Consider the following 24,842-nt stretch of genomic DNA (forward strand, 5'->3'; position numbering starts at 1 on the left):
ATGCCTCATCCCTGTGTATTTTCCAAATACTCCTTGTAAATGTTGCAGCAACTGCTAGAAGCAGCAGGCGAGGGAGGCAGCATAGTTGTTGCTGCTAAATGTCTCCAACTAGGAGGTATTCATAGTCTTACCATCTTTTTTTTTAAAGTGTGCTGAGAAGTCTGGGTAGTTTTCAGCTAGGTATGAACTCCCTCAGGTGCTGTGGTCCCCCTGGAAGAGCAGGGAGCTCTTAACTCTGCTCCTGGCTATGCTGCAGCAGTGTGAGAGCTGTTCTGCTGCTGCTGAGCAGAGTTAGGTGTGTCCCCTATGGTTTGGCAGGGCAGGGGAGGAGATGTTCCAAGTGGGATCAGGGCCTGTGGCTGATGAGGTCAGGTAGGACCCTTCAGTTTGCACTCACGTGTCAGAAAAGTTACTTAGGAGCTGCTCTGCAGGTAACATCCAAATCTTACATGGCTTTGCTCCTCCTCCCAGCAGCCACTGGTTGCCTTAATTCTCTTGAACTCCCTAATCAACCAGGATCTTCTGGATTTTGCTTTTCTCCTGCTTCACTTTTGACTCTCGTGTCCTCCCACGTGGCTGTTTTACTGTATTTTAAGGCTTCCTCAGCCACTTGGGTTTGTCTTTTGTAGCAAGAGGTGGGTGGGGAAGGAAAACACTGAGAAAACCTTACAGCCCAGCAGGAACCTAATAAATCCTGTTCTGTGTATTGAATTACTTCAAGGTTTCCTGAATCACATCAGTCTGACTGTCTGTAAGATGCTGCAGAAATGTCTCTGTACTCTGTCCTAAAATGGTTCCCTCCCAGTTCCCCTCTGCTCCCTGACAGATAATCCTAGAAAACACAGATTGCATGAAGTTTCCAGGCCTTTCAGCCAGCACTGCTCACTGTGACAACAGCCAGCACAAACTCATGAGGTTTTTTTGAAGTCTTTCCTCAATTGTGCTTGAGAGGAAAAACATACAGTGATCTGCTCTGATGAGAACTTGGCTCCTTGGCTGAAGAGGGACAAATGGTGAGATCTGCAGGAAGTTTGCTGCCTGGAAAAAGGAAAATATGTTGAGAGGGTGAGTCAGGCTGGAATAAATGAAATGCTCCTCTCCTCAACATGGGTATTGGTGAGCTAAACCAGTGGCTTTTGAGCTGTGAGCTTTTTACAACACTTTGTTGGTGAATGTCCCTGTTACTCCAGGCTAGAGCTTGGCACAGTCTATGGGGAGAGGCGTGAAGGACCAAGCCAAAATAAACAGAGTGATCATGGTCTTTTCAGCGTGTTTGGAGCATGTGGATAAGAAGTGAAGCACATTTTGGGAATACTGACAGTGTGGGACCAAAAGGCTGAGCAAGGCACACAGTCAGCATGGCTCATACAGGTGTTTGAGTGGAGCAGCAAGATTCTGGAGTGGGAGAATCTCTGCCTCATTAAAAACCTGAAAAAACACATTTGGGAACAGGGAGCTGTGCTCTGCTTTGGGAAGGGCTTAATAGGGGTGGATGGGTCAGCTGGTTCTGCTGTCTGCATAGAAGATTTTAAACATTAAAGCAGGGAAGTACAATTGCTTCTGCTCTGGAAGTGGGGCAGGAGGAAATGTACATTGATGCAGCTCCAGGTCTACTCTTTTCTTGAATGATAAATGAGCTACACAGCAGAAAGACTGTCATGGGAAAGCTTGATCCCTACCATCAAATTCCTGTATTTGGATGGTATTACACTAGTGAAGAAAAAGAAAGGGCATGGGGAACACTTAGGATCAGATCCAGTTAATCTTTTATCAAGGACAGATTTTCCAGCACTGTGTACAGTTCTGTATTCTCAGTCTGATTCAGTCTCCTGGTTTGAGAAATCTCCCCCTGAACATTGTTCCTGCCTCCCTCCTGCAGGGAACTGTGGTGTAATTGGGTATTTCTGAAGTGCTTTGAGTTCTTATGCAAAGAAACTGTTGCTGCAGGAACTGCAGGCCCTGCTGACAGCCCTGTCATTTCCTGCTGTCAGCCCTGAAATTTTGCTGTTTTCCATGGGGGCTGGGGAGGGTCCTTACCCTGGAAGAATGGTGTGTGTGTGTGTGTGTGTGTGTGTGTGTGCTTGCTCAGGAACGCTACTCACTAAAGGCAAAAGTCCTCTTCCACACCATCCTGCCCAGATGTTACCTTGAGCACTCTCGCTTTGTGCAACTTAATATTGGAAAAAAAAAAAAAGTTATATTATTATTTTGTATTAATAGCTTGGGGAGATGAGCTGGATGGTTGCAGGGACCATGGTTCTGCCTGCCCTCTCTGTCTGTCTCTTCACTCAGGAACCAGGAGGGCTACCACCACTCTCTGAGCAGCCAATGATCAAATTGGATCTCTGATTTATGGGTTTGCAGTACCAGCTCCCTTTGCAAGCACCACTGGAGGTGGTGGGAGGTGTGGGGTGAAGTTTGGACCCAACTGTGCCCCGAGCAGCCCAGACCTCACTGATGAGGAGCTGGAATTGGCCAGGGTGGTCACACCACAGATATTTCCAGCCATAAACAACTGCCAGGTTGGTAGCAGAAGATGGGTTTTGCTAAGACAGGCTGTGATCAAGAGGTTGTTTGGGGTTTAAAGCTGTACGAGTAGCCCAAGTGATAAATGTGGGTGTTGTGCTTTTTTTTATTTTTGTGGGTGGGTATGAAATGCTAGGAGGTGCAGGGTGGAAATCTGCATTTTAAGCGAGGGTTTTCTTTGCTGCTGTGCTGGGTATTACTCACGTCTGCTCTCCCACATGAGTCAGCTGGAAACTGGTATTTCAGCACCCTTCTTGCTCCAGGGCTGTGCTGCCAGGAGAGGCCACAACAGGATGTGAAGAGACCCACAGAAGGGTGAGAAGGAGCAGGGACTTGTACCTGCTATCCAGGAGATCTCCACGAACCACCTCTGCTGCATCCTCCCAGCCTCCTGACAGCCATTTCCCACAGTCCCTGGATACTGGAGCAAAAGGTACCAGCTTGGACTCCATTTGTGAGCTGGGTTCAGCAGATCCCAGCCTTCTAAACCTTCCCTTTCCCTTGCTCAACTCCAGTCTCTCCTCCTCCTCCACCTATTTTGCTCCATGAGGGCTGGGCTTTGGCTGGGACATGGACACTCCCCTCCCAACATGGATCAGCTGCAATATCATTCCAGGTTCTGGTGTGTCTGTTTGGGATCTGGGGGCAGTGTGAAGGTTCTGCTCTTCAATCTCCTCCTCTAGTCCAAGTGTGCAGCTCCCTGGGGCTTGGTGGGCTCCTCAGGGGGCTCTGACATGTGTGAGGCAGTGGAAGAGCCATGGGGGGACCATTTTGGTGCTGCAGCTGGTCCATAATTTGGGGTGTATGCTCCAGGATAGGCAAGAAGCTGGTGAATACACAACATGGAGCACACCTGGTACCTGGGTGCCAGCCCCAGGTTCTTCCACCTTGACAAACATTCTGCCCTGATCCCTCCTCAGCTCATGCATGTGCTGTAGCTCCTGCTGCTCTCAATTCCACGTCCTTAAACAGTCTTGAAATCTGTGTGTCCCCAGTGAGCACAGGATAAATCCAGTGGCTGACACTGACTTCATCTCACCAGGAGAGGGAGGGGAAGAAATATTTGCTGTGTATACATGGCAGTGATGGAGAAAACATTCTAAAGCTGCCACAGGCAAGCCCAACAAACGGCACCCAGGTCTAGACATGAAGTATGTGACCTCCTAAAGGACACAGCAGGGAGCTGAAGGGGGGGCTGTGTTCTCCCCCTGGCTTGTGCCACCATGGGGCAGGTCAGCCCCTACTCTGGGTCCCTGGGAGATAGCAGAGGAGCAGGGTCTGGGTGGGCATGTTGTACTTGCCTTTTTGGGACCCATCTCAGAGTAGCAGCCATCAGAGCTTGGCATGGTGGTGGGATTTCTTCTGGAGGGGCTGGGGCTGTCCTGTGAGCCCCTCTAGGATGACCAGGGTGGTGACCACCTCGTGGGTGGTGTGGCTGAAACCATCCTTGATGTCCCCACAATGGAGCCAGCAGGTCTCATGCCAGCCCCATGCTCCTGCCTGGGGAAATGCAGCTTTCTCAACCCCTCTGCTCCACGGGTGTGGCTGGAAGTCCCCTTTGCTCTTCCCAGAAGTCTGGGGTTTGCCTTGATGTCCTAAGATGTCCCAAATGGGGTGGGGGGTGCTGTGTATCCCCCTCAATCCTTCCCAGGTACCATGACCATTTTTTGTGAGGTGGACTCAAAGCACTCAGGAGAGCCTGTGGAAGGAAAAGTGGAGGGGTCAGGGCAGAAATTACTGGAAAGCCCCATAGCAGTCAAGGAGAGGAAGTGACTGACATCCCTCCTGGGTATGAAATCACTGGTCCTAGAGCATGCAGCACCTAGAGACCCTTTAGGAGGGCACCTTGGACAGGGAGTCCCAAGGAAGGGGGGGGAAGTGGGACCGTTCCTGCTCTCATTTTGAAACCCCCTTCCTCTCCTTCGTGCTCTGCTTTTCCTACACACCTTGCCACACTCTGGCAGGCACAGCCTGCTCTGCAGAGTCATTGGACCCTGTGTGTAAAAGGAGAAGTGAGGGAGGGACATGTTGAAATCAATTTTTTGACTCTTCGCCCATTTCCAGCCAAGAGATTGAGATAAGGGTGAGGCCAGGCTGCAGCTCCGGGATCATCAAGCCAGAAGGTAGGGAGGTAAACTGCTTTCAATGCCTGTAGAGGGTCCTTTCATACTAAGTTTTCCTGTTAAAGGAAAATACCCTTTAAAGAGGGAGATAATTCTTGTTCTTTGGAGAGCTTGGTCTGTCAGCAGCACCAGGGAACTGTGAACTAGATTTACACAGGGGCAGCCTCTAACAGGGGTAGAGCCTCAAAGCCTGTAAGTAAAAGGGGTTTTTTTTGAGATGACTTGTGATTAAAGGAGTGGAGGGTTGTACTTTATATTGAGTTCAGTCTGTATTGTATGTAGATAGAGTACATGCCCCTGGGTCGTTATTTTGCGAGGGGAGATTGATATTGTGGGGAGGGAGGGCAATTTTAGGAAAACCAAGTCCCTTTACAAGTCCTGACCTGGAGTCTCTGGGATGTTTTGCAAGGTCCTGACCAGTTGGCCTGCAGCTTTGGGGCATTGGGATTGGCTCTACTAACTTGGAAATCTGCTAATTTTTGAGCTGCTTTTAGAGCATTTCTTATTGTTTACTGAATGATGAGTAATTTGAAGTGTAAATATGATATTTTCATTGGTGGTTTTTGTCATGGGTATTCTGTGGAGCAGGTGGCTGCTGGTAAATGTGCTCTTCCCCCCCCCCCCAGGGAAAGGGGGGGAAAGGAATATTTGCTGCTCTTGAAACAAGATGACAACTCTCCTTTAGCACACACAGAAACTCAAAACCCTAGAGCCCTGCACAGAGGGCTCCCTAAGGGCCACGCTGGGCTGTGACAGGGACATGTGCTGCTGGGCATCTCCAGCTGCTGTTACAAACTGACCCCAAGCAATGCAATGACCAGCTGGGGAACTGGTGGGGAAAGTGTTTCTAACAGACACTTCCACTCTGAAGCTGAGCTTTTCCTCTCTAAAACCTACAAAACTCCACATCAGTCACCAGCTCTTAGCTGGAGAACAATTGCCTGTTGCTCAGCGGTAGGGATGATTGCAGAGGATTTTATTTCTTCAGTGTTACAGGAAAGTGGGTTTGAGAATTAACTCTTAGCCGTTGTTGTCTCTGTGTTGCTTGAGGTAAGAGCCTTCTTTTTTTTTTTTTTTTTTATCTTATCTCATTATTTCTTGGAAAGAAACAGCAAAAGGCATGAACAGGTAGGGGACGCTCTGCCCATGTCTTGCCTTTGTCTTTGAGGTTGCTCTTTGCTAGGCCAGATTTGGCTTTTGCACTCAAAGCTAAAAGCAAAGATGACAACAACCATTTTCAAATGCTGCCGTGCACGCTACCTCTCTACTTCCCACTGACAACATTCTGCAGTGGAGCATGGCAGTAATGTCCCAGATCAATAAAGCAGCATTTGAGTGTGTCAAGGGAGGGAGAGGCACAGTGGGTATTGCCTCCTCCACCATATCCTACCAGCAAGGGAGGAGATTCCTTTGTACTGTCTGTCTGTAGTGAAGCAAATGCTGGGCTGGAGAAGGCAAGGCTGAGGCTGGCAGGGCTGGGCAAACACTTTTGAGCATTTCTGCCAGCAAAGGGCAGAGTGGCTGCTCCATCCCTGGAAGTGTTCAAGGCCAGGTTGGATGGAGCTTGGAGAAACTTGGGCAGGTGGGAGGTGTCCCTGCCCATGGCAGAGGGATTGGAACAAGATGTTCTTTGAAGTCACTCCTAACCCAAACCATTCTGTCATTCTATGATCAGGCATTCAGGATCAAGCCAGCCCTTTCTGTGGCCAGCTCCTGGGCTGTGGCTCATCCTGGTGCCCACCCGTGCCTTCCCCTGCCATTTGCATCAGGGCAGGCGTTTTGATAGAGATCTGGGAGGGTGGGTGCTGCTGCTGGCCTGTGACAGGCAACTCCCTTGCCAGCTGCCATCAGATAAGTGTTCACAAGAATGAAAGCTGCCAGTAAAGCACAATCTTTTAACTCCATTTCCTGCTGCTTTTTTCTCGGCAACCAGCCCTTTCATGGTGCCATCCCTGGCATGTGCACTGACTCCATCAGTTCTCAGCCCATCTTCACCCAACACCCGGGTGCTGTGGGGATTTCCAGCCCTGCAGGTTTTGGTGTTTCAAACCCTCTCCATCCCCCAGGGCTGAAAATGTCTCCTGCTTTCTGTGGGGTCTGTGCTTGCAGGGCACAATGGATCCCAAATCCATCCTCCACGTTGTCCATCCTCCCCACCACCCCATTACCCTGCTGGGCTTCAGCTTCCCTATTTTTGCCCGCTTGCTCCCAGTTCCTCTCTCACAAACAGCAGCAGAGGCTGCATGTCCTTCCGCTCGCGTCCCATCTGTGGTCCTGAGGACCCTGAGGTCTTCAAGGTCGAGGGGCTGGCCGCGCAGGAGGGGGCGGTGGGAAGGAGGGATGGAGGAGGGCGGGGAGTGGCCCCGTATCCCCAGGCTGTGCTCGGGGAAGGTCTGAGCGCGTTTCCGCTCCTCCAAACCGGCCCGGGCCAGATAAGGGCTGTGGTTTCCTCCCAGCATGCGAGCGAAGGGTAGAGGAGGCAGCGAGAGGCAGAGCTGCAACCGCTGCCCTGCTCCGTGCTGAGCATCCCCTGCCCCGAGATGGCTGCTGCTGGGGAGACCCCCGCGGGGACCCTGCCCGGGGACCAGAGCCCTGATGTAGGTGACCTTAGTCCTGGGGAGCTTGTTTGGGCCTGGGGAGTGTGTTTGGGGTGTGATGGCCCTGGGGAGGGGATTGGGTTGGATGCACCCAGGATGAGAGTGTGCCGGTCCCTGGGGGCTTGGGGAACCGGGGCTGAATGGGAGGTGCCCATGCAGTTGGAACTGGATGATCTTTAAGGTCCCTTCCAACCCAAACCATTCTATGTCCTGGGGGGGAGGCTTTGTGAGGGTAAGCAAGGAGTGGGGCTGGTGAGGCGGAGGTGCCATACCCGTGTGAACATTCCCCTGAGGGCTGGAGGGGGGGAGGGTTGACATGGTTGCAGCTCTGGACCAGCACTGAGGGTTCCCTCTTAGCTTGGCTACAGCCCCTTGAGCTTTCCCACTGCCAGCAGATCACCCCTCCCCAAGCCCTCCTTGGCCATCCCAACCAACTTCCTCTGCAGTGGCTGGACAGAGTGTCCCCACATCTGTCCCCATGGAGCTGCTGATCTGCTCCCTGCTGCCAGGATGATCCCTCGTGCTGGACTACCAGGATGATCTGTCCTGCTGGCATGTCCCCCCCACCAGGGGTATGTCCACCCTCCTGAGTGCCACCTCTCCACAGCTGAGTATGGGTGACACTGCTGCAGCTGATGGGATATGGGGATGCAGGTGGCTGTGTCCAGACCTGGATTTGAGCACCATTCCAGGATTTAAACACCACTCCTGGATTTGAGCTGGGCTCTTGGCGTGGGGATTAGCAGCAGTAAACACATCCTGGTGGCTCAGGACAGATTTAGCTCACCCAGTCCTGTTCACATATGGGCCAGCACAAAGCAGATCCCACAGCCCCCATGACAGAAGGGAGCAACAGGGATCACCCCCTTCCAAATTAACAGTGATTCCTCCCCCTACCTCCCCTTCTACTCCTTGTAGCAGCATCTTGCTGATAAATAGTGACATCAGAGAAATAAAGTCCTTTTTCTCTCTCCTCCATGCTTGTGACCCTGCTGTGGGGCTCCTCAGGGCAGGGGGCATGGAGGAGCAGAAGGTTTTGGGATGGAGCTTGGGTTTGGGTTTGCCTTGTGCAGGCAGGATGGTGCTGGGAGCAGCAGAAGTTGGATGATCCCCTGGGCAGGAGCAGGCAAGGCCCCTCCTGGGTGCTGCAGGTCCCCATTTCACAGCAGCTGCTGAGCCACCGTGGCACCCCTCAGCCATTAAAAGAGGGGAGGTGGAGCCAGGTGGGAGAAAAGGGACTCAAGGGTTAAGCTCACTGGGGAGGGGGAGTTGAATTTAGTCCAGATGGCCAGGGGATTATGCCAGCCCCAGATTTGCCATAAGCAAATGTTAATGTTCTAGCTGGGGGGATGGTTGTTTTGTTTTGTTCTGTTTTCTTGGTTTTTTTTTCTTTCTTTTTCCATTAGGGGGATCCTAAGGTCATTCCAGGGCCTGGGCTGACCCCCAGGTAGGGCTGGGCTGTCCCCCTGTCCCCACTTGCCCTGGCTGAGCACTGGAGGCCATGCTCAGCAAGCATCCCTGGGCACAGGAAGGGCCAAACTTATTTTAAAAATTTCTAATAATTTTTTGGCACTACCAGCGGCTGCAGCAGTGGGAGTCATAGAGGGTGGCACACACAGGGACACTACTCCCTCTCCCTCTGGTTGTGTCACCCAGCTCATGACAGTCACAGTCACCTGGCCAGCGCCGCAGCAGGAATGAGCTGCTCAGCCACGGTGGTGGGTGAATCCAGACCCTGGTTTAGAGGAGCAGCTGCAGGATGAGCTCAGCCTCCACAGTGAGGAGGGAGAAGGGGGTGAGGATGGGGCTTGCCATGGAAAAGGGGTATTTTTGGCAGTGTTGGTTTGATCTCCTCGCTGAAGCCATGCAGAGGTGGGATGAGTAGGAGGTGATGTTTGAGGGGGAGGATGATGGTGGCTGTGTGGGCAGCAGGACCCCCCCGACCAGCCCTGGGGCTGAGCACTGCTGGAGCTGGGCTGTGCCTGATCTTGTTTTAATGTAATTGACCTTTGGAAAGCAAATGCTATTGCTGGGCACCCTTCAAGTCAGGAATGGACCTTCAGCTCAACAACAGGCAGTGTACTCTTTCTGGCAAGGGGCCTCATGCCACAAATCCTGATGGCTTTTGGTGTCTCCTTGCCCATATCTGTGTTTCCCAGCCTGCAGCAACTTGCTGTGGATATGGCCTCTCCCTTTGCTGGTTTGCTCCTCCAGCCTGGTTTTGCTGGCTGTGGCGTGGCTATCAAGAATTTCTGTGGGGTCAGAGGTGGGTTGCTGGCTTTTATAGCCTCCTGTGGGTCACCCCAAATTGCTGTTCCCATGCCCACCAACCCCTTCTCAATTAATGGGGCTTGGTAGTGAAGCCGCCAGGCTGCCCCACAGAGGACATGGCCTCTCAGCTGTGGAGTGTCACCATGTCCTTTGAGGCATCCCACCTCAATGGACTGTGGGTGATGCCGTCCCGTTCCAGATGCTCTTTCCTGCCCACCTATGGTTTCCTCCTAAACCCACCTTCTGTCACTACACCTGAGGGAAACTTCTCTGCTTCTCTTCTTTCTCCAGATGGATCTGTCCCACCGGTTCTCCAAACAAGAGGTACGAGTGTGGCTCTGCCACAATCACCTTTGGTGAAACCAGAGGGGGTGGCAGCACTGCTGGTGCTCAGGGACATGGCTCAGGTCCTGAAGATGCTCCTCAGGGACAGCCAGTGGTGGCTGGGCAGGGCTGGATGCTGGGAGAGGGGGTGACCAGGAGCTTGTGGGGCTGGTGGGGAGGGACACACTGCTAATCCTGGGGCATGCACAGAACAAGTCCCTGCTCTGCTGCCCCATGTTTGTGCATGCCCACATGTTTGGGTGCTCCTTCCACAGCTGTCCCTGCTCTATGAGGAGGTTCTCTACACCATTCAGCACCGCCTGGGCAAACCTGAGCACCACCACGTCGCTGACTCCCAGGAGCTCTATGCCTATGTACAAAAGGTGGGTCCCCAGCTCCCCAGTGTGGTCCCGAAAACCTGACCCCTGCATGTCCACCCTCCCAGCTAATGGAGTTGTGGAGCACTCAGGGAAAGCTTTTAAGAAGAGCTTTAAAAGACAGAACAGCAGTGTCCAGCTGGAGAATTGGGAAAGCTTGGGAGATACAGTCCTTAAGGAGAAATATTTATCTTAGGCTGGTGCTGCTGGGAAGAAGGTTCTCCCCTGAGAGCTTTCAGCTCCAGAGCCCTTCTGCTGGGCTTTTTGCTCCTCTCTCCTGGAGCTAAAGCTGGCTCCCAGGGAGTGGAGGAAGTCCCTAGCTGCTCTCCAGCTATGGTCCATCCCTTACCTACCCTGATGTCTCCAACAGGCTTTTGGGATGGATGAGAAGGAGCACAGTGTCATCATGCAGCGGGTCAAGGACATGGAGGTACACAGAGAGAGTTTCACCAATATGTTGCAGCCTGGGGGGGGGGTTGTCCCTGCATTGGGGTGGTGCTGGGGGGCTGCAGGGCTGGGATGGTTGGGCTTTGGGGTCCCCTGGGCTGTTCAGGGGAATAACCCAGGAGATATTTACTGGTCTGAAAAGCAGCTGATGGTGTAGTCATCACCTGCTTGAGCCCCATCCTGCCTTGCAGTGTTGGTCACTCTGCTCCCCCTCACATTAATCATTACGTTTTTCATTCTTCCAGAGCCCAATTTTCTGCCTGAAAGTGACCGTGAAGGAAGCCAAGGGGATTCTGGGGAAAGATGTCAGTGGTAAGTTGAGGAGAGGGATGTCCCAACAGAAAAGGGACAGCTGCTGCTCCCGACAGGGACTTGGACTCCTCCACCCTCCCAGGGTTCAGTGACCCATACTGCCTGCTGGGTATTGTGGCCAGGAGCCAGGAACCAGCACACCTCAACCACAAGAGGCGGATGAAGGCTGTGGTCAAAGACCTCATCCCTGAAGACCAGATCCATCGCACACAAGTCATAAGTCAGACCCTCAGCCCGGTGTGGGATGAGACATTTTTCCTGTAATCCATCACCCCTTGGCTCTGCTTGGGGTGGGGGGGGAATGGAGGGGGTGCCCAGGGCTCTTGGGGGTGGGTGGGGGGTTCACCACTCACCCCAACCAGGAGTTGGGGTTCAGTTGGTGTGATGCTCACTGGGGCTTGCCAGATTTCTCTGCTGACTCATGCAGCAATTCCAGGAAGATGAAAAAGGCAAAAACCCCTCCCTTGGCACCAGCCTGTTTGGGGTGGTTTGGGGTCTCCCCCAATGGAGGGGTAACCTGCCTGTGATCCTTGGCTGCCCTGCCTGTTTGTGCTGGTCCCTTGGCTGCTGCTCGAGTAACAGCACCCTGCTGGTGCCTTGCAGGGAGTTTGAAGACACAGAGACAGCCAGCTTCCACCTGGACATGTGGTGAGTGGCAGCATCCCTGGCCACCCACCCAGACCCCCAGCCCTGGGTGGGATTCTGCCTCCTGGGAGGGCCCCTCGGGTGGTTCTTCAGTCTTTCAAAAGCCCCAGAAGCCAGGTGGGAACCCCTCTCCCCACTGTTTCCTGCCAGAGCAGTGCACAGCAGGATGGGACCAGGTTGGCTTTGTCCAGCCAAGGCTGGTCCTGAGCCCTGATTTTATTTATGACAAGAAGTTGTGGCTTGCAGATGTGCTGGGCAGCTGGTTTCCCATCCCCCCACCACCACCCTCACAGCACCTTCCCTTCTCCACCAGCACTGCTGATGGGAGCCACCCTGATCTGGGTTGCAATCCCTCAGTTTTCTCCTCCCCACGCTCACAGGGACTCGGACGCGGTGGAGTCGGTGCGGCACAAGCTGGGGGAGCTGACAGACCTCCACGGCCTCAAAAGGTTGGTGCTGGTGTGGCTTGAACCCCTGCTGAGGAAAAAGGGTTTGGGAAAACTATTTGCCTGCTGGATCTCAAAAATTGCCTCTTGAAGGAGGGAGGGTGGCAGGTCTGTGTTCATACCGTCCGTACTGGGTCTTTTTGTCTCACCCTCCCCCCCTCCTTCCTTTGTGCCTTTCAGGATCTTCAAAGAGGCTCGCAAAGACAAAGGGAAGGATGATTTCCTGGGGAATGTGGTTCTTCGCCTGAAGGTGAGCCTTACAGTGTATCTTCTCCTCTAAGTGACTTTCTGCAGGGTCCAGGCAGGATCCCAGCCCCATGGATCCTCACCCAGGACCCCATCTCAGAGCCATTAATTGATGCCAGGTCCCCTGGTTGGGTGGCAGGTGGCCCCAGCCCCTCCAAACACCCTCACTCAGTGATTATGCATCTTTCATTTATAGTTCAATACTAGACTCATCCAATACAGCATCTTCCCAACCCATTAGTGCTGTGGGACCCGGTCCCTGAGCAAGATCCTTCCCCCAGGAATGCTGCCCAGGGCTTCACCTTTGTCTCCATACCTGCAGGACCTGCACTGCTGGAATGACCACTGGTACCAGCTGGAGCCACGGACTGAGACTTACCCCAACCGGGGACAGTGCCACCTGCAGTTCCTGCTGACCCACAAGAAGGTAGGGGAGGAGATGGGGGTAGGATGGGCAGGATGGGGCAGCTGCCTGTCCCTTGGGGTCACAGCTCCACAGGTGCCTGCACCATGATCTGGAAACCTGTTTGACCCTCCCCTGAGCCCAGTGACAGTGTGGGACATCACTCCTGAGGCACCTGCACCCTTTTGCTCAGCTTCAAACAGAACCCCATGCTTTTGGGGTTCCTGTATCCCCACTCCTTGAGTGTGTCCCTGTGTGTTCAGGCCAGCTGTGATCATAGCACATGTGGTTTCTATGCCTTGTCTCTTCTCAGAGGGCCACCACGTGCAGCCGGACACAGCCAAGCTACACCGTCCATCGCCACCTCCTGCAGCAGCTGGTGTCCTATGAGATCCTGCAGCACCAGGTAAGGTGGGGAAAAAGCAGCTCTCCAGCAGCTGGGTAGGGGTAAGGGTTTCTTTGGAGCCCACCACACCTGAGTCATTGCTGCAAGAAGACATGGAGGAGGGTCATGATGATGCCTGGCACCCATACAGAGTACCCATCCCTCCTGGAATCCTGCCTTACCCTTGTGCCTGCTCCCCTCCTCACTCAGCCCAGTTGGCTCCAGGACATGTCACCTCCTTTTGCATCCTTGCAGGCTGGCAACCTCTCCTGGGATGGGGAGCTGAGCAAAGCTGCCAGCACTGTGCTGTACCTGCACGCCACACAGAAGGACCTCTCTGACTTCCACCAGGTCATGGCGTGAGTAGCCCCACTCCTGGGGAGTAGTGAGTCACAACCAGGGTGGGGGCAAGGGCCCTGACACCTTGCCTGGGGCTGGTCTCTCCCATGAGCTCCATGTGGCTGTTGTTGCCCCTCTGCCCCAAGCAGCACCAGGAGATCTGGGTCCTGCCCCCGCAGTCACAGCCATAGTCATGGGCGGGGGACCCCCATGCTGGCCACAGGGTGCCCCCAGCTTCTAGGGGCTCAGCCCAGCCTCTCCCTTCTCACCAGGCAGTGGCTGGCATACAGCAAACTATACCAGAGCCTGGAGTTCAACAGCAGCTGCCTGCTCCACCAGATCACCAGCATCGAGTACCAGTGGGTGCAGGAGCGCCTGAGGTCAGAGCAGGTGAGGAGGCTCCAGCACCATGCTGGAGACAGGCACTGGGGACATGTGCCCCCCGCCTCCCACCTCCTGGGACCATTTCCCTCCCTGTGCTCCAGAAAGGGGAGGAGGTTGTGGGGTACAGAGGTGGGATTTCTGCGGAGTGACCTGTCAGGGGGACCAGGACCAACCCTCATGCTTTTCACCGCCGTCCCCCTCCTCCATCACTGCTGTCAGGGCAATCATGGACCTCCTCCAAAGAGGTTTCCTTCCCTCTCCCCAGAAAGCAGAGCTGGCTGAGTCCTTCCAGTCCTTGCTGACTTACGGGGTCTCCCTCATCCGGAGGTACCGCATCATTTTCCCCCTCTCTGTCCCGAGGTCCACAGAGAGGCTGCAGTCCCTGCTCCGGTGAGTAGAGCACCTGTGTCAGCTGCTCAGGGGGGTCATATGGACACTGGGATGGGTGTAAGCTTGAGCATAAAACCCACATGAGCCCTTTCTGCCCCTTTCTAGGCTGTGGTGACACTTGTCCCACCCTGTCCCTTGTTCTGGGCCCCCCATGGGAAGTGCTGGGAGGGGAAGGTCTGTTTGGGTAGGGTGTCCAGGGGAGAGAGGTGGTTGTTTCTCATGGTTTCACTGGAGGTTCTGGCTTTGCAGGGTCATGGTCCAGATGTGCAAAATGAAAGCTTTCCACGAGCTGTGCACACTCAGCCCTGACCTTCCCCAGATGGTCTCTGCAGCACTCAAGGTACCAGGACCTTCTCACCCTTCCCAGCTGGGAGGAGGTGGGATCCTGTGGCTCTTGCTTCCCATCCATCCCTGCCCAAAGCCCATACCTTAGCAAAGCCACACAGATCACCCTGGGTGGGAAAAATACTTGACCTTCTTCAACTTGGTGGTCTCAGCCTGTGGTTCCCACCATGTGAAGCTGGGTCCTCCCAACATCCAGGGGACTGGGAGAGTCAAGGGGGTGACAGAGCTGGCTTTGCTCCTCCTGCCATCACACCAGGAGTCCTCTCTTGCAGTCAGGCACCAAGGAGTGGTTCCACATGAAGAAGCAGCACCTCCAGCCCATGGTGAAGGTCAGTTTCCAGCTCTGACTCTCTGATACATAAGAAATAATTTGCTGGGCTGGGGATGGAAGGTATGAGGAGATGGGAAGACGAGAGAGACAATGCTTCTCCATTTTTCTGACAGAGCCAAGGCCATGTTACCTGCACCTGTCGAGGTGCATTAAAGCTTCAGGTCTTGGTGTGATGCTCAGGAGAACAGGAGCTGGTCCCCAACCCAGCTCCACAAGCACGTGGTGGAGCTTCTTGTTGCTCGTGTTGTGGATCTAATGATTGGTTGCTTCCTCACGAGAACAGAGCATAGGAATAAATCAGAGCAGAATAAGGCTCAGAACATGTCAAAATCAGTGAGCATCGAAACCAAGCTGGTGTTTCATTTGCAGAGTGTGGAGGAGAATGGTAAAGCCTTGTCCAGGCTCCTCTTGGAGGTGATAGGAGATCTCCAGCAGTGCCAGAAAATTTGGAATAAATTCTTCATCAAGTAGGTTTCAGAGCTTGATCCCACCTCATCCACCTTCCCTAGGGTCAGGGGAAGAGGGACAGGGCACTTTCACACCTCATTCCTTAGCTCTTGGGCTCCACACTAGCACCTGTGGTGCCATTTCTGCCTCTCAGAGCTGTTCTGTCCTTGCCCTTGTGACAAGAACATGGCCTGGAAGGGTTTGCTGAGCTGGGGCTGTCAGGCTCCTGACTCCCTGTTTCCCTCTTGCAGCACCTTGAAGTTGAATCTCTTCTCCATTGCCTACCTGGAGCTGGAGAGGCTGGTGAGTGAACCTGGGCTGCTCTGCACTCTGCAGTAACTATAAACATCGAGCATTATCAGTCCTAGAAGCAGACACTGTCTGACAAAGTTGCTGTTAATTTCAGCAAGTGCAGCTACTTCCAAGAGACTTAGCTGGAAGCAAAAGTACAAGACAGAAAATTACTATTATCCTGTCCCAAACCAGGTTGAGATTTTTGGCCACTCTTCAGGTGTCAAATGGTTGTTTCAAACCTGGAAAGGGAGCACGCTGGGGAAACTGTCTCCCTGCACACCCATGAAGTGACTGTCATCTGATCACTTGACCCAATGAATGTCCTGAAATGTCACCCAGAGGGAAGAGGAGTCCCCCAAGCTGACCCTCACCCCGAGGCTGCAGAGACCCCACAGCAGGTCAAGCTTTCTCTGCTGGACCCTCACTGACAGCTGTCCTCTTCTCTTGGTCACTGCCAGATTGCAGAGCATGTCCAGGAGCAGCTGCAGGAGGTTGACAGCAGCATGTCCAAGCCCACAGCTGAGAGCCTTTTCCAGCTCTACATGAACCTGCAGGAGCTCTATCGGATGAAGGACTTTGTCCCAGAGAGGTACAAACCAGGAGAGGGGGGAGATGCTGGGAGGGGGAACCAGCAGTTAGTTCAGAGGAACTCCAGATCCTTCCCATTCACCCATCACTAAACCCAAGGCAGGAAGACCTGGTTGTTGGTGACTGGTGGTGATGTGAGCATCACCAAAAGGATTTCAGGGTCATCCCTTGAGTGGGGTTGATGGAGACCTCAACTTCCAGAGAAGTGAAGATTGATATCTGCTGCCTCCGCCTTCAGGCAGTTTCTTGTCTGTGGGTGCGAGGAGGAGTGATGGCCCCATGCCATTGCTGTGCAGTTTGGAGAATCTGGTGCCTGCATCCACAGGGATGGACCTCTGGCTCTGAGCAATTTCCACCAGTGGTTCAAGGAAGCTGTGCCCCAGTGGCTCCAGAAGGCCTATACCATTGCACTGGAGAGGGCACAGAGGGCCGTCCAGATGGACCAGGTAAGCCAGGGAGGAGAACATCTTCCCCTGTCCCTTGGGGACACTCCAGCTCCCTCTGCACCTTGCCACAGTGCTCACAGCATCGAGACCACCATGTAGGTACCTCTTGCAGCCCAGGATTGGTTCCTCTCCCAGATGCTTCACAAAGGATATGGTCTCCTGGACCAGCAGATCCCACTCTGCCCCACACCACATCCCTGTGCCCTGTCCCTCTCTTCTCTCTGGCAGCCCACACAAGCTGATGCTAGGTGCTAGGTCTTGCTTTCTCTGCCCTCCCAGCTGACTCCCTTTGGGGAGCACAACAAACACAGCACGTCCACTGTTGACCTGTCTACCTGCTACGCCCAGATCGTGAAGACCTGGCAGCAGCTCAAGTGGCCAGACCCTGAGGAAGCTTTTATGATCATGGTGAAGCTTGTGGAGGTTTGTACAATGGGCTCTGCTGCCAGATCATAGAATCAAAGAGTAATTTTGATTGGAAAAGACCTTTAAGTCCATCAAGTGTAACCATTAACCCAGCACTGCCAAGTCCACCACTACACCATGTCCCTAATGCTCATAAGATGCTACTCTTACAAATATCAGCAGCCCAAGTTCCCTCTCCTGGTCTTGGAGACATGTCCCCATGAATGGGACCAGTGTCCCATGCCTATGTGGCAGGTTCCTCTGCCACCACGGTGGTCTCTGCTGCCAGGAGGAGTCCCATTATCTTCTCCTCTGCCCTGCAGGACATGTGTAAGATCTCCCTGATGTACTGCCGGCTCATCAAGGAGAGGGCTGAGGCTCTGTCACTGCGTGAGCAGAGCGAGGGTGGAGCAGCCAACAGGGTTGGTATCAGGGCCAGGGCCACTGTGGAGGGAGATGCAGGATTTGGCTGTTGTTTCAGGACAGAGAGGGAGAGGAGCACCCAGCTGACATCCCAAGGCTGGCTTTCGGGGGGTGCAGTGGACACCCCAATAGCTGTAATTCTGGAGAATCAGGAGGGAAATGGGGGGAGCAAGGGGAGCAAGATGGGGATGGAGATGGGGATGGTGATGGGGATGAGGATGAGGATGGGGATGGTGATGGAGAGGGGGATGAGGATGAAGATGGATCACCTGGGGGATGGATGCACCAGGGGGGTGTGAGACACCCTGAAGCAGACACATCTCTCCCAGCTCTGCATCGTGGTGAACAACATCAAGCAGCTGCGGCTCCTGATCCTGAAGCTGCCATCACAGCTGGATTGGGCACAGCTGGAGCAGCGCACAGGGACCATCATTGACCAGCAGCAGATCCAGCACACGCTGCACACCCAGCTTGACAGTGCTGTCTCCTGCCTGGACCATGAAATCCGGGATGTGGTGCAAGCCTTGGCCACCAAGGTGACAACCTGCCACTGACTCTTCTTGCCCCCTGGCTCAGAGTGGGGAGGTTTCACCTAAGGGGGGATGGAGCCCACAGTGCTCTTGGGATGGAGTCCGGGTGGACCTGGGAATGAAGCTAGTACAGAGGGCACACACCAAGTGCCTCTGTGCATTTCACCCTGTCAGCTGGAGAAGGGCATTGCCAGACACATCCAGGAGCTCTCATCTTCCAATGACACCCGTGAACCTGAGGACGTAAGTACCTGACTTGGCCCTTCCTCAACCATCTTTTGGGCAGTTGTGAATAACCCTTGCCTGCTTGGTGGAGGACCCCATCACCCTTCCCCACCTCTCCCTGCCTCAGTCTTGGGGCACAGGACACCCCAGCATTGGGACTGAGACCTCCATATGCTTCAGTTGATGCTTGCCTTGGCATCAGGACCAGACTGGGCACTGCCTGCCCCTGTACTCACTGTGAGAGGCAATCCATCCAGACCCACCCTGCCCTTCTGGCCCCATCCAGCAGTTCTCTGCCTCTCTTGTGTGCTGTGCCCTGCTGAGTGTGGTACCCTTGTGCCCTTCCCAACACCCCTGTCCTCTTGCTGCAGTCCATCGTCCCACTCATGAAGTTCGTGGAGTCAGAGCTGCAGTATCTCAATGAGCATCTAGTCCAGGAGAACTTCAAAAGGTGACTGGGGCCCTGGGGATGCACCATGGTGGGGGCCAGCAGTGTCACGGTCCCTTGACTGGAGTGTCCTCCTAGTCCCATGGGACGCAGGGACATCCCCCTTTGGGGCTGTCCACTCAGTCCAGGGGGATTAGCTGGTTCTGGGGCTTTTCAAAGTCCCTCAGCAGAAGACCAAACCCACGAACCCACCACCCTGGACACCCTAACAGTGGCCTTCCCTTGCCCCCCCAGCATCCTTGCTCTCCTCTGGCATCACACCCTGGACGTACTCTCAGCAGCTGCAGGGCAGCAGGTCCCCTCAGCCCAGCACTACAAGAAGCTTCACTGTGCCCTGAAGGTAGCACAGAGAGGGGGGCAGGGAGGGGGGCACTGGCAGGGAGGGGGGGTTTGGGTGCCTGCTAATGGCATCCTTGTCCCCAGAGCCTGAAGGACAGCTTCTATGCTGAGGGCTGTGGGCTGCCTCTGGAGACCCTCCAAACTGCAGCCTTCCTGGTAGGAGATGCTGGGGGTCCCCAGGGTGTCCCTTGGGGCTGTGGACCTGTCTGTGTGTTTGACTGTCACCTCTCGTCCTCCCTGCAGTCCTTGGAGACCCACCTGTCCCTCTGCTCTGCCACCAGCCGCAAGCTCATCCAGAAATACTTCAGCAACAGGATCCAGCAGCAGGTAGGAGCCTGGATGGTGCCCTCAGACCCTTCCCCACACCTGTCACAGGCTACCCATGCAAACCATACCACCCTCTCAGTTTGAGGCTGTTGGGACTAGCTTTGCCCCAGCAATGGGCAGGAGGGTGTTGAGCTGTATCCCAGAGGATGCCCATTGCCCCTTGGTACCCCAAAATACCCACTCAGCCTCCACCAGGCCACGGGCATCCCCTTTGCAAGCATGCTTGATGGGCAGAGCCCTTACTCTTGCTCTCCATCCCTCAGCTGGACAGCAACTCGGAGAAGTATGGGGCTGTGACCATCAAAGCCCTGTACTGCCCTTCAGAGCAGAAGCTCCGTGTGGAAGTGCTCAACGCTGTCAACCTCATCCCACTGGACTCCAACGGTGGGTGTGGTGGGCTGGGGAGACCCAGCACCTCAGGACCCCCTGTCCTCCCTCCCCAGTACACCACCCCTGGGTAGGAGAGATGCTGGCAGTGCTTGGAGTGAATGAGACTTTGTTTTCTCATCCAAGGAGGTAGATTTGGCAAAGAAGAAGGGTTTATGCCACCAGTCCAGGGTGGTCCTGCGGCGTGTGGCAGGCAGGAGCAGGCAGGACACTGTGCTCACATCTTGCTGCCTTCACTTTGCAGCACAAGCTGACAGCCAAGGCAGGGAGTTGTTGTCCATTGTGGAAAACATATAATAATCATAATCATAATAATTTATATATATATAGAGAGAGAGGTATGTGTGTGTGTGCACCAGGGTAAGAAGGGCCAGTTTCTCGGGTTGGCTGTCATGTGAGGAGGTCTCCAGGAGAGGTCACTCCTCTTGCAGCCGTTCGTGTCCCATGGATGTGTGAGCAGGGTTGAGGATGCTCTGGCACCATCCCAGGAGTGTGGGCTGAGAAGGGGAAGGGGAATGGGAGGGTGTGAGATGATGCTCTGACACCACCCTCACCCCTCCCCCTTCCTCCCCCCCAATATTCCAGCCCCCCTGACTGGGCCCAGCCAGCCATGGGGAGGGGGCTGATGTCTGCACTCCCCCAGGCTCGAGTGACCCCTTTGTCCAGCTCACCCTGGAGCCCCGACATGAGTTCCCTGAGGTGGTGGCTCGGACCACCCAGTGCAAGAAGAATGAGCTGCACCCCCTCTTTGACGAAACCTTCGACTTGTATGTAGGGGCTGATATCCCCTGGGTCCCCCCCGCCACTCTTTAATCCCTGCAGCCCCCCATGCTTCCACCCAGCCCCTGCTGTGGGGCTGCTCCAGGGACTGGCATTTCATCCCCTGAACCTCCCTGGGGGCTCATCCCTGGGTGCCAGGGTGGGGACTGGGGTCCTGCAGGATGATGGGGGGGCTGTGCCAGGGTCCTGTGCTTTGGAGGGGTTGGGGTCAGGGTGGTGGGGGGGGGGGCACAGCGCATCACCCTGGGGAAGTCTGGGGTGTCTCTTGGAGGGAAGGCTGAGTTTTAGGCCCAAGAGGGGTGGAATGGGATGGGGATGGTACCTCCTGCATCCTGATCCCCACCCCTCGCCCCCTCCCAGCTTGATCCCCCCCGAGAAGTGCCGGCAGGAGGGGGCCTGTCTGCTGCTGACCGTGTTTGACTATGACACGCTGGGGGCCAATGACCTGGAGGGTGAAGCCTTCCTCCCCCTCTGCCACCTGCCTGGTCTGGATGCTGAGAAGGACCAGGCTGACATGAGACAGGTGCCCCAGACCCGCCTGCCCCTCACCCATCCCAAACCCACCGGTACGTGGTTCCTGGTACTCACATCATGAGTACAGTGCTCAGTTCTGGGCACCTCACTAGAAGAGGGACATGGAAGTGCTGAGGGAGCTGGGGTTGTTTAGTCTGGAGGAGGCTGAGAAGAGATCACATCACTCTCTTCAACTACAGGAGGTTGGATGAGGAGGGAAACAGCCTCTTCTCCTTAGTAAACTGTGATAGGAACAAAGGGAATGGATGGAAGCTGCACCAGGGGAGGGTTAGGCTGGATGTTAGGAAACATTTTTTTCACTGAGAGGGTTGTCAGGCATTGGAATGTCCCAGGACAGTGGTGGAGTCACCAACCCTGGAGGTATTTAAAAGGTGTTTGGACCTGGTCCTTAGGGACAGGGTTTAGTAGTTAGATTATGGTGTTGGTCAAAGGTTGGGCTGGATGATCTTGGAGGTATCTTCCAACCTAAAACATTCTGTGGTGCCACAGCAGGACTGAGTGCCCCAAAGCCTTCCTTGGGCCCCACGGTGTGGGGTGGGGGCTGTGGCGATGTGTCCCCCATCCCTCCCCTCCTCTCTGGCAGATGAGATCCTCCGGCTGCTGGAGTCCAGGAAGGGAGACCGAGAGGCCCAGACCTTCGCCAAGCTCCGCAAGCAACGAGCCAAGCAGTCCAAGGAGAGGGAGTGAGAGAGGCAGAGGAACAGGTCCCAGAATGAGGGTGACTGCCCTGTAGGAGCTTTGCCAGTGCTGGAGCTGGAGCCATCTGCATATGACGAGGGAGGGACAAAAGGGGTTCCTGTCCCTATGCCACCTCCCAGCATCTGTCTTGCCTCCACCTCCAGGTAGTAATCCTCCCATGAGGATGGGCATGCTGTGTTTCAGGGGATTTCTTTGCCTGTCTGGACTAGCAACACTACACAGGGGGTGTGAAAGTGTATGGCTGTCCCAGCCTGTCCCTGTTAGCTTGTCACTGCCAGTGCCACATCACCTGGCCATGTCCCCAACCCTGCTGCCTGCAGCTCAGCCACAGGGTAATGCAAGCACATCAACATATACTTAGAGTGGAGACAACCCATAGCCAAACCTGCCTTTTTTTTTTTTTTCCTTGTGAATAAACCTCTTATTTTAAATTAAAAGCACCAAAGCTGATGAGTGGGCTGAGTCTGGAGCTTTGGGATGGTGGCTGAGCCTTTGGTGAGGGCTTGGCTGTGCTGAATTGGCTGGGATGCTTCCCTCTGCAGAGGCTCTGGTTGTGTTGTTTTGTGTTATGGGTTGTTATGAAACATCACCTACACTGAGGTGTAAATCAAAGAGCTGGGAAAGCTGGAGGCAGGCAGAACTGAGCAGATAGCACAGCTGGTGCTACTCAGTGTGCTGATGGAGCTGAGGTTTGGCCTGAGGACACACATAAAGCCCAGGTCTGGCTCAAGCATGGCAAAAGAGTCTTCGGATGAGCAGTGAGTGGTGGTTTGATGATGAAAAAAAAAAAAAAAAAAAGGGCCTCAGGCAGATGAGGGTGTCCTCGGGGCTGAGTGGTGCTGGGAGAGAAGAGATGGGACACTGCAGGATTCAGGCTTGGCACCTCCCTGTGCATCCCATTGAGCTTTGTATTCTTTTTGATTGATTGTTTGTTTTGGTTGCTAACTATTTGCTGTGAGGTTTTTGGTTTTTGGGATTTTTAATTTTTTTTTTTTTGAGCTTGTTTTAGTTCCAGCTATTCCAAATTATAAATCTGGAGCTGCCTCTGTCCCCACCCTGCAAGGGGTGGGGGGCTGAGCCTGGTCCACAGCAGCAGGGAGCTGGGATCTGCCGTGTCCCTAGGAATTAAAAGCATCATCCTCCTGGTGCCTGAGCACCAGCTGCTTTCTCAGAGGGCAAAGCGGCTGCTGGGTCAGCTCAGGTCAAGCTTTCCATGTGGGGGGTGGGGAAAAAAAGAAAAAAAAAAAAAAATCTCCTTTGGTTTTTGTGTGCCATGGCCAGGCTCCATCAAACCCACAGCAGGAGGGATTAAGGGGCTGCTTGCACACGGAAGAAGCCATTTGCTGGTTTGAATCACTGGTCTCAGTTCCCTCCTGTAGGGAAAGAAGATGCCAGAGAAGGGGCTCTGCTTTACCCAGGACCTTATTTCAGCCAGGATTGCTGCTGCTGGGCAGAGGAACACCCCTGCCTGTGCTCAGCAGCCTGTTTGGTGCTGGTACCTGCCAGCCATCAACCTCACACGTTAGTGCCATGCTCAGCTATCTGTGGCTGCAGGTCTGGATGTGGTTTTAGCTCATTTTTTTCAGCTGGATGTTTAAAAATGGTTGTGCTCTAACTTGCTCTGAGCTGACTGTCTCCCAGGCTGCAGCAGATAGCATGGCCCAGTGAGCAGGTGGCATGGGCTACCCTCAGTTTTGAGGTCATTTGCATTTTATTACCCAAGGTGTCTTAGTTTGGTTCTTTTTTTCATTATTTTTTTACTCAGCTCCGGATAGTTGTGTGGGGGTCTTCTCCCACCACAAATCACACTCTTTACAGAGAGGGACTGATAAACCCTAAACAATCCACAGAACTAATCCCATGGACCAAAATAGCCTAAGCATTAAAAAAATAAGCCTTGAAGCCCACAAAACCAGCTCCTAGCAAATACAATGCTGAGTAGGAAGAAATCCCCATCATCATCATCATCATGGTGGTAAAGAACCCCGACACGGGCAGATGGCTGCACAACACAACGGAAGGGGGTGGGCACTTATGCCTACCAATTTTATTGCATTACTAATAATTGAAATTGAGTGATTCAGGTTATTGCTCTGACTGGACTAAGGGTAAGTGGTTGATGTATCTTTGAAGCATGAATTAGACCAAAAATAAAAGGCAATTCTTGGATCCATGCGTTCATTTGGGTGCCAATGCGTGGAACCATCTATGTAATGATTTAAATGTTCGTGTCCTTCACAGCAGCATAAGCACATGGGGGCAGGCAGAGCTCACCTTCACTCAGCCTGGCTCTTGCAGGGGTTAACTCTTGTCCAGACCAGGAATTTGAGTGATGAAAAGCACTTTGCTGTGTGGTTTTGCCATTTAACTGCACTGATTTCCCCCCTTTTCCATTGTACCCTGACTGTAGATGGGAAGCCCCCTCCCTGAAAAAGGGCTTTGATCCTGAAGGGAGCTCAGGGAGAAATTATTTCACAGTTGTGTGAAAGGGAGAAAGCAAAACTGGCCATGGGTTCAATCTGTTGTTCATAGAATCACAGAATGTCAGGTTGGAAGGGACCTCAAGGATCACCTGTTCCAAACCTTCTGGTATTATTATTGATGTGAGATGTCCCAGCACCCTATAGAGCTGAGACTTTAAACTGTCCAAAGTGGGGGAATCCACCATGTCCCCTGGGAGACAATTCCAACATCTGACTGTCCCCAGAGTGAAAGATTTTCCTCTTGTATTCAAACAGAATCTCCCCAGGAGAAACTTGGGTCCATTGCCCCTTATCTTGTCCACATGACTCCTTGTAAATTGGGAGTCTCCATCTTCTTTGCAGCCACCGTTTAAGCACTGGAACACCAAGATAAGGTGTCCCTGAAGCCTTCTCTTAAGGCTCAGCAAACCCAGTCTTCTTAGCCTCTCCTCACATTGTTTCCAGGGACCCACCACAAAGACTTCCCCACACCTTCCCACACCCCAGCACAGGCAGAGAGTTGGGGGCTGCACACCCCACCTGGGTCGGGCACGCATGCACACACACACATGCACACACTGCTTTAGAATTTATTTTTTTTCTTAGCAAAAAAATAA

General features: G+C 53.8%; 1 protein-coding gene across 8 annotated transcripts; it reads left to right on the forward strand.

Moving 5' to 3' along the window:
• Positions 1 to 4,605: 4,605 nt before the first annotated feature.
• On the forward strand, positions 4,606 to 22,150 carry UNC13D (unc-13 homolog D). Of its 8 annotated transcripts, none has more exons than XM_030461771.1 (33): positions 7,171 to 7,246; positions 9,809 to 9,841; positions 10,117 to 10,224; positions 10,589 to 10,648; positions 10,911 to 10,977; positions 11,060 to 11,237; positions 11,581 to 11,625; positions 12,003 to 12,071; positions 12,249 to 12,318; positions 12,637 to 12,741; positions 13,031 to 13,123; positions 13,358 to 13,461; positions 13,714 to 13,831; positions 14,091 to 14,215; positions 14,465 to 14,555; positions 14,833 to 14,889; positions 15,261 to 15,358; positions 15,590 to 15,641; positions 16,091 to 16,221; positions 16,546 to 16,666; positions 16,946 to 17,089; positions 17,395 to 17,493; positions 17,824 to 18,030; positions 18,199 to 18,267; positions 18,621 to 18,700; positions 18,932 to 19,037; positions 19,121 to 19,192; positions 19,280 to 19,363; positions 19,627 to 19,747; positions 20,394 to 20,517; positions 20,891 to 21,096; positions 21,648 to 21,782; positions 21,907 to 22,150. In XM_030461771.1, exons 1-32 carry the CDS (start codon positions 7,190 to 7,192, stop codon positions 21,749 to 21,751), a joined length of 3,198 nt encoding a protein of 1,065 aa, XP_030317631.1. In that variant the 5' UTR covers positions 7,171 to 7,189; the 3' UTR covers positions 21,752 to 21,782; positions 21,907 to 22,150. The 8 variants fall into 8 exon arrangements, with proteins under 8 accessions (XP_030317633.1, XP_030317634.1, XP_030317631.1 ...); XM_030461772.1 differs by having other exon boundaries at positions 21,648 to 21,768; XM_030461773.1 differs by lacking the exon at positions 7,171 to 7,246 and adding an exon at positions 4,606 to 4,649 and having other exon boundaries at positions 21,648 to 22,150.
• Positions 22,151 to 24,842: the final 2,692 nt, after the last annotated feature.

Source organism: Calypte anna, chromosome 18, assembly GCF_003957555.1.
Source record: "Calypte anna isolate BGI_N300 chromosome 18, bCalAnn1_v1.p, whole genome shotgun sequence".
NCBI lineage: Eukaryota > Metazoa > Chordata > Aves > Apodiformes > Trochilidae > Calypte > Calypte anna.

Coding starts and splice junctions, on each gene's coding strand:
- UNC13D (XM_030461770.1), top strand. CDS start 7,190: ATGGCTGCTGCTGGGGAGACCCCCGCGGGGACCCTGCCCGGGGACCAG. Junction 7,247..9,808: donor CCGGGGACCAGAGCCCTGAT/GTAGGTGACCTT, acceptor TTCTTTCTCCAG/ATGGATCTGTCCCACCGGTT. Junction 17,494..17,823: donor AGGGTGGAGCAGCCAACAGG/GTTGGTATCAGG, acceptor CATCTCTCCCAG/CTCTGCATCGTGGTGAACAA.